At 40.6% G+C, this 13834-nt stretch overlaps 2 protein-coding genes across 13 annotated transcripts in view; both read left to right on the top strand.

Moving 5' to 3' along the window:
* The window catches only part of LOC121540545 (prominin-1-A), a 112392-nt gene extending 106593 nt beyond the window's left edge, over positions 1-5799 (top strand). For 7 of the 12 annotated variants that reach the window (XM_041849573.1, XM_041849547.1, XM_041849531.1 and 4 more), the window contains 4 exons: positions 847-870; positions 2731-2834; positions 3402-3434; positions 4119-5799. In XM_041849573.1, coding sequence (XP_041705507.1) covers positions 847-870; positions 2731-2800 — 94 coding nt within the window. In that variant the 3' untranslated portion in view covers positions 2801-2834; positions 3402-3434; positions 4119-5799. Of the gene's footprint in view, positions 1-485; positions 1367-2730; positions 2835-3055; positions 3109-3401; positions 3435-4118 lie in introns of those variants that run through there. The other 5 variants (XM_041849591.1, XM_041849523.1, XM_041849581.1 and 2 more) reach the window with 5 other exon arrangements.
* A 4275-nt stretch (positions 5800-10074) lies between these two features.
* Positions 10075-11378, top strand: LOC121540537 (pollen-specific leucine-rich repeat extensin-like protein 1). Its single transcript, XM_041849487.1, has 2 exons — positions 10075-11119; positions 11323-11378. The coding sequence occupies exon 1, from the start codon at positions 10119-10121 to the stop codon at positions 11109-11111; it is 993 nt and encodes a 330-aa protein (XP_041705421.1). The 5' UTR covers positions 10075-10118; the 3' UTR covers positions 11112-11119; positions 11323-11378.
* Positions 11379-13834: the final 2456 nt, after the last annotated feature.

Genomic DNA, 13834 nt, shown 5'->3' with positions numbered 1-13834 from the left:
GCGATTAGTTTGACGTATGGTGATCCTTATTACAGCCTTTTTCCCTGCCATTGGCCCACTCCACCTAGCACTTTTCCCCTGCCTATTTGGTTAAAGAGGCCATACAGTTGATTTGAGGGCCTTTGCACCCCACCTGGAAAATAATCTAGGGCAAACACTGCTTTTTTAGACCGTTATTATACATATTAAAGAGACTGTAATGGGGAGGAGTCAGGATTACAACGTGGTAATTAACACAATTTGATTCAGTCCCACAACCGACAAGTTAAATATGAGGTTATAGAATTGCTTCTGTGCTGTGGTGCTAGCTACTCCTTTCTTTCTTGTTTACTATCTTTTTCCCCTCTTCTGTCTATTGCAATACAGTAGCAGTAACTTAGTAGTACATAGTAGTAACTTAGTAGTAAGTAGTATTAATAGGAGTAGCAAGTTAAAGTAACTTAACTCTTTCTACTGCTTCATTCTCTCTCTCTCTTCCCTTGCAGTTCATCTGTTTCTGGGACTTGGCATTTTACTTTGTGATAACCATTCCTACTATTTCCATCTTCTTCCATCCTTATTTTTCATTTAATTTCTCTCTGTCAAGCACTTTGCACTTTAAGAAAACAAACAGCATATTAAGAGTTGTGGAATACTATTCATATTGTTTTATGCATCCTTCAGTCGCCCTCGCCTCGCCCATGCACTTACAGTAGTGAAAAAAATGCAATAGACAAGTCACCAAGTGTCTTGATCAATGACGTGTATCGATGTCATCTGATCAGTACTATTGTGCCCAAAGCCTTCTGGTGCATTTCTATTGCAGAGCATTTCATTAACATTTTTGCTTTTTTTATATCTTTGTAGCATTGAGACAATTCCCATGAAAACGTAAGATTCATTTTACCCATTTTACCTCTCCTTTCTCCTTCCAGTATAACTAACTCATTGGTACATCTGCGCTTTTCTGTGGATTTTGTACATAGATTTCATTGCTGATTTCTTGGTGCAGGTTTTATGTTTTTAGGTATGAAATGCATCTCTTGGTTGATCATTTTGGATTTCCTTTGTGTGCAATCTTGAAGAAATGCCCCTTGTTGATGATTAAGGGCTCTTACAATCATTATCTTACAAAACCAAAAGTCCACCTCTGTTTTTGTAAGTTAAGATGTAAGATAAAATGCTGTGGTTTATACGTTCACGGCTTTCTATATGGAAACATTTGTTTGTGTCTAGAATCCTACTCTTATTTAGAGAGGTTGATAGCATGCCATGTCCCTCACCTCATATTTTTTTTGTATACAATGTTTTGTTTCAGTATGGAAATTGGTAATAATGGTTATCATAATGAGTGTTTACAAGGTATCCAAAACCCTGTAATGACAAGGTAAATTAAATATAAAGCAGGCCTACGGAAATAATCAATTTGCATTGCATGTTTCAGGGAGGGACGGGTGCAGGGGCGGCATGTTGGCCTAGGGGCAGTCAGTCACTCAGGGGGTGGTTAAAAAAGGTGGATGGGACACTGCATGCCCTAGGGCGTTGGCTAGCCCCTCAGACACATCTGGAGGTCAGCTGGACTCTTTCTGCTTTGCTGGTTGCGGCTCCAGCATTGGGAGGTTGTGAGCAAGATAGCTAGGCCACTGTTTAAGCATGTGTGTTTTGGGTTTGGCATGATCTTTGGAGCATTACTAACTTACCCACTGCATGCTCTGTGCACGATGACTTGATCAAGTGAAATGAAATTCCTTGCATGTCTCCTCTTCTTTAGAATTGGGCAAACTGCTGTGAATGTACACGTGATACTTTTGGTCAAATAGAGGCAGAAAGAGAGGCAAGCATGTCTGCTTTGGTGTGGTACTACTGAGACAACTGCTCATGTGACTAACTTCTTCTAACAACGTCTAACAGCATGGTTTTCATTGAAATGTACAACAGGCATGTCTTTGGACAGCCAAAATTTTTTAACGATAACAGTGTCTAGACACAGAGAGCATCTCCACAGAATGATTGATACGGGAAAATAACAATAACGAACCTGCCACCTAGGGCTTGTCTTATTACAACCAACCCAATAATCAGCAATTCACCATGGTTGGCTTATCTTATTACAACCGACCCAATAATCAGCAATTCACCATGGTTGGCTTATCTTATTACAACCGACCCAATAATCAGCAATTCACCGTGGTTGGCTTGTCTTATTACAACCGACCCAATAATCAGCAATTCACAGTGGTTGGCTTGTCTTATTACAACCGACCCAATAATCTGCAATTCACGTGGTTGGCTTGTCTTATTACAACCAACCCAATAATCAGCAATTCACAGTGGTTGTCTTGTCTTATTACAACCGACCCAATAATCAATAATTCACCATGGTTGGCTTGTCTTATTACAACCGACCCAATAATCAGCAATTCACCATGGTTGGCTTGTCTCTAAAAGTCAATAGAAAATCAGTTTGGATAGAGTGGTTATTATTTCTCCAGTTCAGTGCATGTGCAGCACGTGTATGGTGACTGCATACATTCACCTTGGCATCATTCCATCCCTGGTTGGCCTCAAGCCCTCAGCAAGTGTCGATGGAGTGGCTCTGCTCTCTGTGTCTTGGGAAACTCCTGCCCGTTGCTCTCGTCAAGTGAAGGACCTGGAAGTGAGAGGCAGGGCCTAACAAAATGGTTGACCCTTGAATGTTCCCTTTTCCTGCCATTGATGTTGTCCCCCATCTCTGTACCCCTGTGCCTCTAGCATCCCTGCCTATGACACTATGACTAGGTTCCCACGGGCATCAGCTCCCCCTAGGCATATCGACTGGTGAGAGAAGGCCGGGCTTTTTGACCGGCTCCAGAAAGGTACTGAGAACCACTGATCACTGGGACGATGTCTCTCCGTCCGCCTCCTCAGCATTATCCTCCCTTCCTTGTTCTCTCTTCAACCTGCTGTTTGTCTGCATACCATTGCCACTCTGAAAACCCCCCAGAGCTTCCACAGTCTCTTCTCTCTTATCTCATCCTTTGCTTGACACTATCTTTTTTTCTTCTTTAATTTTCTTATGCTACCCCCATTTTCACAGCTTGTTTTAGCGCTTGCATGTCTGCTTCACTGACTTTGCAGAAAGTCTTCACGGTGAGGATTGCTGTTTTTGGAATCACTTATAAACCCTAAACTGTATATGGTTTGATGGTGTTTGTGTCTAACCACTTGTAACTGCTCTGTAAATTTACTGTAGACCAGACCCGCTGTGTGTGTTTGCTATTCTGTGCTAGTCTCACTTCTCTCATTTCAAAACTCACATTTCATTGCTTTCATTTCTCCCTTGAGGCTCTCATTGGCAAAAGCAATAAGCTTCTGAATTATCCAATTAAATGTGATGCAATTAAATGTCAATCTTTTCTGATACAGTATCTTCTCTTCTACAGTGCCATCGGAAACTGGAACTGAAACATTAGATTGTAAGTTTCCACTATATGTTTTATATACTGTTACTCTTTTCTACGATCACTTTTAGCATAGAAATATGCCACGTTATTGGCTATCCGTGTAGAAATATACCACGTTATTGGCTATCCGTGTAGAAATATACCACGTTATTGGCTATCCGTGTAGAAATATATCACGTTATTGGCTATCCGTGTAGAAATATACCACGTTATTGGCTATCCGTGTAGAAATATACCACGTTATTGGCTATCCGTGTAGAAATATACCACGTTATTGGCTATCTATGTAGAAATATAACCCGTTATTGGCTATCCGTGTAGAAATATACCACGTTATTGGCTATCCATGTAGAAATATACCACATTATTGGCTCTCCATGTACAAATATACCATGTTATTGGGTGGTTTGAGCACTGAATGCTGATTGGCTGACAGCCGTGGTAAATCAGACCCTATACCACGGGTATGACAAAACATTTATTTTTACTGCTCTAATTACGTTGGTAACCAGTTTATAATAGCAATAAGGCGTTGCGTCGTGCCTAAGAACAGCCCATAGCCGTGGTATATTGGCCATATACCACACCTCCTCGGGCCTTATTGCTTAAATATACCACGTTATTGGCTATCCATGTAGACTATTTTACATCAGTGCATTATTACTCAGTGTTGAATTATATTTCATCAATTTTTAGGACCCCATCCACTTCCCACCCCTTGAACAAGACAAAGCTCCGAAAAGATGTCCTTACCTGCAGAAGAAGCCCCTAACAAGAAGCTGATGTCTTCTGTGTGTGTTCACCTGGCCCTCTCTTCCTCTATCTCCACGGATCTATTTACTGACAACATCCTCCTGCCCAGTCACAACCTCTTCTGGATATCCGCTGTCCAATAGGACCCCCTCAGACACTACACAAGGTGCTGTCATCAACTCTTCCTTTGATTTTCCCTGGGGAACAATAAGGAAGTGTACATCTGAGACAGTGTCGGTTGACCTTCATCCTTCACCACACACAGCTGTCTGTTGTGCCTGTGTTTACATTAGTCTGAGCCGAGGCTGAGTTCAAACTGCAGACACAACAACAGTTCAGAGGGCTGTGTACTCTCAAACCTTTTGTACTTCTTCTGTGTTTTGTAAAAAGTGACTGAAAAGGTATTTGAAAGGTCATGTAGGGCTGATATGAGAACATTGCCATTTCTGCTCATAGTTGAATGATGTTTTACTAACTGATGGGGAGAGCTGTTTGAAACACAGCCTCGGTGTAGAAACAGACTTAATGGTCGTGGATCGTAGGCCTATATGTTTGTGCTTGAATAATATAAGGACAATCACAAAATAGCATGACTTTTGTATGTTTGCAACATTAGAAGACAGACAGAGGTTGTTATCCATGCTGAGGCATACTGATGGTTGACTGTTAGACCTGTTTTACCATAGCATTTTGACTGATGACTGCCATTTTGTAAGATATGAGGAAATATCTCATATCAGTGCATAACAGGTGGAATATCACATGAACCTGGACAGAAATGTCAGGAGACTATAACATTCCTTAGTTCATTAATTGATTAACAATAATGCATAATAATCAATATGTTTTTTAGGCTATTGTAGTGGTCAAACATTAAAGTGGAGAACTGCTATTTGACGCCAAATCCTATTCTTACTGTAGGTCTCAGGTCTTTAGTTGTTTAACAGTTATGCATAATATATTGTTTCAATATTATTATTTTTCATCCCACAATAGCTATTGGTACCTATGGAACTATGGAAGGGTAAATGTATTGAAGAGTTGTTTGTATATAAGAGATGTATTGCTTAAAGTGAATGATGACACCTGTGTGGATTATGCTGAAAAACATTAACATACTGTACTGTACATGCCACCCCGATAATATCACCCATCTGTTCTCACTTGTTTACAGGTTATGTTCCTTCTCCCCCACTGTCTGCCTCATAAAGATGGGGGTCATTAGCCTACTTAACTACCATGTGCTGTCAATCAAATGGCATTAAGCTAGTAGAGGCTTGTTGATGAGAGGAGTGAGGACTTCTTATTGGTTTGCATAACTGATCCTGCTCATTGAGTCTCTGACGGAAGCTTCACTTCCCAATAACTATTACTTAAGTACATGCCTGTAGACTGCTTACCTTTGTATGATTATTACATCACACGCTATTTTACTGAGTGCTTAAGACAGACATTTTGTATGCACCATCTGGTTAGATAGTGGGTGCAATGTTTACTGGTTGTTTTAAGGGTAAAACTGTAATGTTGCCACTGGACAGTGGGGCACTGGTGGTGCCCATTGGATATGAGTGTCCATGATGGTTATCTGAAAGTGTATAAATTGTGAATAAAACATTCCATTTCATTATTGTACACAGTTATTTTTAACAATGTATCTCACCAAGTGACCGCTGGTGAAACCAAACATTCTCGAATTGAAAAGACACAGGTTGCGGGAAGTGTTTTCAAGGGCAAGCGGTCTCCTATTTTGGACACCATGTCCTTTGTCTTATGTAAAATGTTATCTACACATGATCAGGAACATTTGACATGAGACAGTGGGCTTACACGTTTTAGATATTACCAAAAGACCACAGTCTTATATGTTTCCATTGTCAGATATAGAACATGCCGTACTCCATTATGTACCCGCTATTTTGCAAAGAAGATAATCATCTTTTGCAATGGGCTAGGAGGACCTGAAGTTTTTCACAATCATTTAGCACCCATACCCACATCTGTGAAGTCCAGATGTACATTTTCTAGCCCACACATACCACATGACAACTTATTCCTCACCCTAAATGTGCAACTGGTTAAAAAAGAACATTGGGTAATGCGTTTACACTTTAGAGGGAGTCATTGGATACTTTCAAGCTGATTCTATTTAAAATCTTAGAGAATTGTATTTCGATTCTTAACCGTACAGTGAGGGGAAAAAAGTATTTGATCCCCTGCTGATTTTGTACGTTTGCCCACTGACAAAGAAATGATCAGTCTATAATTTTAATGGTAGGTTTATTTGAACAGTGAGAGACAGAATAACAACAACAAAATCCAGAAAAACGCATGTCAAAAATGTTATAAATTGATTTGCATTTTAATGAGGGAAATAAGTATTTGGCCCCCTCTCAATCAGAAAGATTTCTGGCTCCCAGGTGTCTTTTATACAGGTAACGAGCTGAGATTAGGAGCACACTCTTAAAGGGAGTGCTCCTAATCTCAGTTTGTTACCTGTATAAAAGACACCTGTCCACAGAAGCAATCAATCAATCAGATTCCAAACTCTCCACCATGGCCAAGACCAAAGAGCTCTCCAAGGATGTCAGGGACAAGATTGTAGACCTACACAAGGCTGGAATGGGCTACAAGACCATCGTCAAGCAGCTTGGTGAGAAGGTGACAACAGTTGGTGCGATTATTCGCAAATGGAAGAAACACAAAATAACTGTCAATCTCCCTCGGCCTGGGGCTCCATGCAAGATCTCACCTCGTGGAGTTGCAATGATCATGAGAACGGTGAGGAATCAGCCCAGAACTACACGGGAGGATCTTGTCAATGATCTCAAGGCAGCTGGGAACATAGTCACCAAGAAAACAATAACACACTATGCCATGAAGGACTGAAATCCTGCAGCGCCCGCAAGGTCCCCCTGCTCAAGAAAGCACATATACAGGCCTGTATACCTGTATAAAAGACACCTGGGGGCCAGAAATCTTTCTGATTGAGAGGGGGTCAAATACTTATTTCCCTCATTAAAATGCAAATCAATTTATAACATTTTTGACATGTGTTTTTCTGGATTTTTTTGTTGTTATTCTGTCTCTCACTGTTCAAATAAACCTACCATTAAAATTATAGACTGATAATTTCTTTGTCAGTGGGCAAACGTACAAAATCAGCAGGGGATCAAATACTTTTTTCCCTCACTGTACATGCCCGTCTGAAGTTTGCCAATGAACATCTGAATGATTCAGAGGAGAACTGGGTGAAAGTGTTGTGGTCAGATGAGACCAAAATGGAGCTCTTTGGCATCAACTCAACTCGCCGTGTTTGGAGGAGGAGGAATGCTGCCTATGATCCCAAGAACACCATCCCCACTGTCAAACATGGAGGTGGAAACATTATGCTTTGGGGGTGTTTTTCTGCTAAGGGGACAGGACAACTTCACCGCATCAAAGGGACGATGGACGGGGCCATGTACCGTCAAATCTTGGGTGAGAACCTCCTTTCCCTCAGCCAGGGCATTGAAAATGGGTCGTGGATGGGTATTCCAGCATGACAATGACCCAAAACACACGGCCAAGGCAACAAAGGAGTGGCTCAAGAAGAAGCACATTAAGGTCCTGGAGTGGCCTAGCCAGTCTCCAGACCTTAATCCCATAGAAAATCTGTGGAGGGAGCTGAAGGTTTCGAGTGCCCAAACGTCAGGCTCGAAACCTTAATGACTTGGAGAAGATCTGCAAAGAGGAGTGGGACAAAATCCCTCCTGAGATGTGTGCAAACCTGGTGGCCAACTACAAGAAACGTCTGACCTCTGTGATTGCCAACAAGGGTTTTGCCACCAAGTACTAAGTCATGTTTTGCAGAGGGGTCAAATACTTATTTCCCTCATTAAAATGCAACTCAATTTATAACATTTTTGACATGCGTTTTTCTGGATTTTTTTGTTGTTATTCTGTCTCTCACTGTTCAAATAAACCTACCATTAAAATTATAGACTGATCATTTCTTTGTCAGTGGGCAAACGTACAAAATCAGCAGGGGATCAAATACTTTTTTCCCTCACTGTAGCTAGGGTTGCAAAGCTACTGGTAATTTACGAAAGTTACTGGAATCTTCTATAATTTGGGTAATTAAGAGAAAATCTATGGTAATTTATCGTAACTTTGGTAATTTATACTTGAATTACTTTTAAAAAATGTATTTATATATAGTATTCTTTTTTTATATCTGTGTCCATATTGTCCATGAGTTTCTAGTAGAGACCATATTGTTCAAGAGAAAATAGCCTGATTAATGAAGAAAGCATCTAATCAACAATGGCATTATTTTCAATTCACTTTGCAACTCTTTCAACCAGCCACTTTTCTTCACAACTGCCACCAGTTTGACACAAACATTGACAACAAATACATATTGAAATAGTAAAATAAATAAAAGTGTGTAAAAAATTAAGTAAAGTATATTTCATGCTGAAACCCTCATATTTAACAGAAATTGTATTCCGTTAGTTGATGGTTTATATTTAGGATAATGTTTACAGCTCGTTACATTTATTAATTTTGTATCATCTTATTTCATTATTTCATAGATTTTAGATGTGATAAGGCCACGCATAGGTCCAGAGATAATGACAGACACGTGTGATCATCTGAAGGACCCAAAAGAGCCACTAGATGTATTGTGATAGATAAAAACCTTGAAAGATACCAAAATTCTGGTAGTTTACTGGTAAACTTAGAAAGATTCCAGTAATATACCCTCCCTTTGCAACCCTAACCATAGTTCATCGTTCCTCAGGCTGTCTGCAGTGATTTTGGTTCACCACCTTTGCAATTCTTTGCACTCCCTGCAAAGCATCTGTAGCTATTGATATGCACAGGGAGAGAGTGGGATGGATAAATCCCTGGCCCCTCGTTTGGCTTGCGGCCACAGTGTGTGATTCCTTTGATTCCACAAAGTGAAGCGATCCTGCTCCGGATGTTTACATTACAGATTCCGCGTCACTCACAAGGAGCCCTTTCTCCCCCGTTAGGATTGATTGCTAGGAAAATAAAGCTGAAAGAGGCATGTGCTGCTACCTCCTTCCTATGTCACAGACACACACACTCGCTGAACAGCCATTTTACATACATGCCGTGTCTCAAGTCAGCAACTCTATTATGGGTTATTCTTGTTCTTTCTTAATTAGCACAGTAATTACTTCCTGTGTGACAAGCTAGATTGGCCTACCACCACCCACGTGCATATTTGTTTGGAACTTCTTGGATTTCGTTCCTCAAGTTTCTCCCCTGTCTCCAGTTTCAGATTTTATTGTGTTTATGTTTGGAAGGAAATTATAGGCTGTGATGTATGGTTGTAAACCTCAACTACCTTTAAAACAGCAGTGAACCTTGAACAGTTCAACATGTCCTTGCAGGATAGCATTTTAAGACACGTTGTGGTATTGAGTTGAACAGTATCTAAAACTAAGGGGAAAAAATTGGCATGGTGAACTATTAAAGTGGCGTGGTGAACAATTCGATAAATGTTATGTTGGCATCAGTGCGCCAAGCTTCTCAAAATGAATGGCAGTCTGGGGAATTGTTCTCAAGTGATAAAGTCCACAAAGTCGTGCTTGACATATTTCTCAATGAAACATTTGTAGTTGTTATATGTATGTTATATAACACCTGGTTAAACGTGTGGGAATCAATGTTGTCGGCCTATTTTGCTTTATCCCAATTGGTTTGCATGTGGCCCTGGCTTTCATTGACAGTCCCTAGACAACCATAAATTATAGTCACATTGCAGAGGGGGGCACTACTCTCTTCCCCTCTTCAGGAGGGCTCTTGTAACCCAGGCTTTTTTTCACCTGAATGCCCTCTTTGTGTACAAATCCCATAAATAGCAAGAGGGACCCTCAGCTTCTGCAGTCCCACTCTCACTCCCTCTCTCACACTCAAGCATCTGGCATAACCATGTTGACTCGGGCCAGCGCACTGCTGCTCCTCGCCTGCTGCCTCTGGGCAGTGGAGGGACAGAATGAGAATGGCAACACGAGGGCAGACAATGGTGGTGCTACTGCTGCTGCAGAGAACAGTAAGAGTGTCTGGGAGGACCCCATCCAGTTCAACAACAAGGCAAAGGACTTCTGCACCATGAGCGTCACCGGCCAGGGAAATGTCACCAGGCTGAGGATATCATGCCAGGGTGCCGAGAGAACCTACTGGTGCGAGTACACGGGCAAGCCCCAGATGTGCCGTCCCTACAACAACAACCCTCACCACTATTTCACCCAGATCATGTGGGACCTGAGGAAACTCCAGAACGCCTGCCAGGCACCTAAGGCTATCAAGCCTCAAATGTGCAAGAGGGCACCGGAAGACGCCCAGATGGTGTTCTCCGCTTCCTCCACACCAGAGGCCGCACCAGCAGCAATCCCCCAAAAGCCGGAGAAAGCCCAAGAGTCAACCCTGGCAAAACCAGAGACCCCCAAGGTACCCATCACCAAGCAGGCTAAGCCAGCCGCAACCAAGCCTGAAGCTAAACCAGTAAGACCACAGCAGGCAAGAGCAGAGCACGCTAAACCAGAGCAGGCAAAACCAGAGAAAGCCAGACCAGAGCCAGCAAAACCAGAAGTAAGACCAGCACCTACAAAACCTGAAAAAGCCAGAACAGAAGCAAGACCAGCACCTACAAAGCCACTGCAATCCAGACCTGAGCAGGCAAATCCAGCAGCCGCAAAACCAGCAGCTGCAAAACCAGCAGGAGCAAAACCAGCAGGAGCAAAACCAGTCAAACCAGCAGTGAACAAGACACCTGTACTAAAAAAGCTTCTGACCCCCAAACCAACCGCTCCGAAACCAACCAAGCCCACTGTCAAGAGCAATGCCAAACAGCTGGCACAAGAGTATTGTTGGCGGTCACTCCAAGGCATCTGTTCCTACGTCATTGATTGGTTTCAGAACTAATAATGAAGGTGAGTTGAAAAAGTTGGCTGTGGATATTTTCTTAATTGTAGTCATAGCATTGTATATTATCATGATGATCATATGTATGAAAAAGTATGTCTGTCAATCAAATGTCTGAAATGAACTCCAGTCTGTAAAAAGTATAGTGAGTATTTTACTGAGTGTAGAAAATGTAAACCTATTCACTATATTTCCTGTTTCCCTGATTTAGATTCCTTTTGAAGATGACTTCAAAAGTCTGACTAAAGAGGTGCTCAGAGTGGTTTTCCAGAAAACGACTTTGATAAATGGTAGAAGTGAGTTCTAACACCCTCTTCGTGGGAATGATCGTGCTGACACTGCTGCCAATCAAACATCTTTCCAGCCAGCCATTTCACCATGATTTGTGCACTGTAATAAAAAAATCTAGTCGTTTAAACAAATTATTATTGAGTAACTGGTTCCACAGCCTTTTTTAGTTTACTGAACTTTTCGGTCCAAGTGTTACCTGAACAAACAAAAAAAGAGTTGCCCCAAACTTAGCTCCAACTTTAGAAAACTCAGCAAAAATTCAGTCAATTTAAAATGATGTGTTTGCCTAACTTGTCTCATATGTTCATTCAACTATACATTATTTGTAAATCTTAACTAAAAAAGGCTGTGCAACTGGTTACACACACAGTGGTTTTAACATACATATCTGATGCACGTTGACATACATCATTACATTCTGCATGTTCATTTATACCGTAATTATTATTTAACATGTCCTCACCTGGGATTTGAACTCACAACCTCTTGGTTCATGGCATGCCAATCTTCCTGCTACACCATCATGTCTGTGTCAATTATCAGTTAATCTGACTTTTTTTCTCATCATTGATTTGACTTAGTTATTTCAGCAATTGTATGTTTTTCTGTATAGTTGTCTAATGTTGGTGGGGCATGTTACTCTGTTTTAAAGTTACTCCTTAATCACTATGATAAATAAAATGTTTTTTCTAGAGTGTACTTTTAACAGAGCTGATATTTACTTACTGAAGTGCACCAATACAGGTGTAATCAGTCATTGGCATGATGGCATAGCAGGAAGATTGGCATGCTGTGAACCAAGAGGTTATGAGTTCAAATCCCGGGTGAGGACATGTTGAATTTGATTACTGCATAAATTAACATGCACAATGTAATCATGTGTGTCAGATATCTAAGTTGTTGTAACTAGTTCCACAGCCTTTTTTAGTTAAGATACCCAAATAATAATTTCTAGTTGAATGAACATATGAGACAATTTGAGCAAACACGTCATCTTAAATTGATTAATTTTTGGCGACGTTTTCTCAAGTTGGAGCTAAGTTTGGGCCAACTAAACATTTTCAGTTCAGGTAACACTTTGACTAAACAATTTAGTAAACAAAAAAAAGCTGTGAAACCAGTTACTTAATAATAAATAGTTAAAACAACTACATTCTTTTTTACAGTGTGTATGAGTTGAATGTTCCATCGAGACCAATACCAAAATCGTAATTCCAAGGGTCACATTGCCAGCTAAAAGCATCCATATCTGAATGTGTCGATCGGGTATGGACAGATAGTTAAATCTATCGTCATTTTCTTTTTTACAGTTTGGTTTTTGTATCAGACAAACCTATGGTACCATATAATGGACTCTCCTAAGGCAGATACGCCATTGGTTTTGCCTTTTTTGTATGTTTGTTTATCTGTATATGTATGTTTGTATCACCATAAACCATGTATTAAATATACTGTGTTGGGCAAATGCATAAGGTTGTGTCATTCACATAGTAGAGTGGCATATTTAGCTCTACCACTGGTTCATTGGACTGAAAGGTCACAATCATTATATGAATGTCGACATGTGTATGAAATGAATAAAGGTGTGTTCTTAATTATTCTTAGTGTGTGTGTGTGTTCCTTAATGCCTTGCTTTAGGTTCAAAGCCTGTCTCTCCAAAACAATTTAATAGGTTTTTAAAGAAAATGTTTTCCTTTGTCTTAAATACAACCCTTTTAGAGGTGTAGTGTCTCTTTTTACCCAGTAAGTGACGCTGTTGTATCAACATCTTTAAAATACTCTTTTTTTTCAATGACTGCCATCAATTCGTTGCTCACTGCACATTTACTAGAACAGTTAATGAGTGCATATACTATAACATTTAGAGAAAGGTCCTGAATGATTTTTAGGAGTAATCAAATGTGTAGTTTCAGTCTGCAGGTTCCCACCTGTTTTAAGTGACAATAAGCTAAGTCATTTTTTGTTTTAGGCCTTATTAAGGACAAAAACGGAAGGACAAATGTAAACACAGATACCACCAAATAAACTCTGACAAACTGTGTGTGTGTTTGGTTTTACTATCCTTGTGGGGACCAGAAGTCCTCACAAGGATAGTAAAACAAGGAAAATTTGGACAAGTGGGGACATATCGCTTGGCCTCAAGAAAAAGGGCTATTTTCAGTTCAGGGGTTAGGTTTAGGGTTACAATTAGGGTTAGGGTTACAATTAGAGTCGGGAGTTAGGGATTTGGGGTTAAGGTTATGGTTAGGTTAAGGGTTAGGTTTAGGGAAAATCAGATTTTGAATGGGAATCAATTGTTTGGTCCCCACAAGGATAGTAAAACAAACGTGTGATTGTGTGTGTGTGTGTGTGTGTTTAGGCCCATGTTCCATGCCTGTGGCATGAGGGAATAGGGGGTGGTGGGTGTGTCGGTGCTGTATAAATGCCACATG

This window comes from Coregonus clupeaformis, chromosome 3, assembly GCF_020615455.1.
Source record: "Coregonus clupeaformis isolate EN_2021a chromosome 3, ASM2061545v1, whole genome shotgun sequence".
Taxonomy (NCBI): domain Eukaryota; kingdom Metazoa; phylum Chordata; class Actinopteri; order Salmoniformes; family Salmonidae; genus Coregonus; species Coregonus clupeaformis.
This window is presented reverse-complemented; position numbering and strand designations above follow the sequence as displayed.

Bases quoted from the DNA above. Each gene is read 5' to 3' on its own strand.
- LOC121540537 (XM_041849487.1), top strand. From the start codon at position 10,119: ATGTTGACTCGGGCCAGCGCACTGCTGCTCCTCGCCTGCTGCCTCTGG.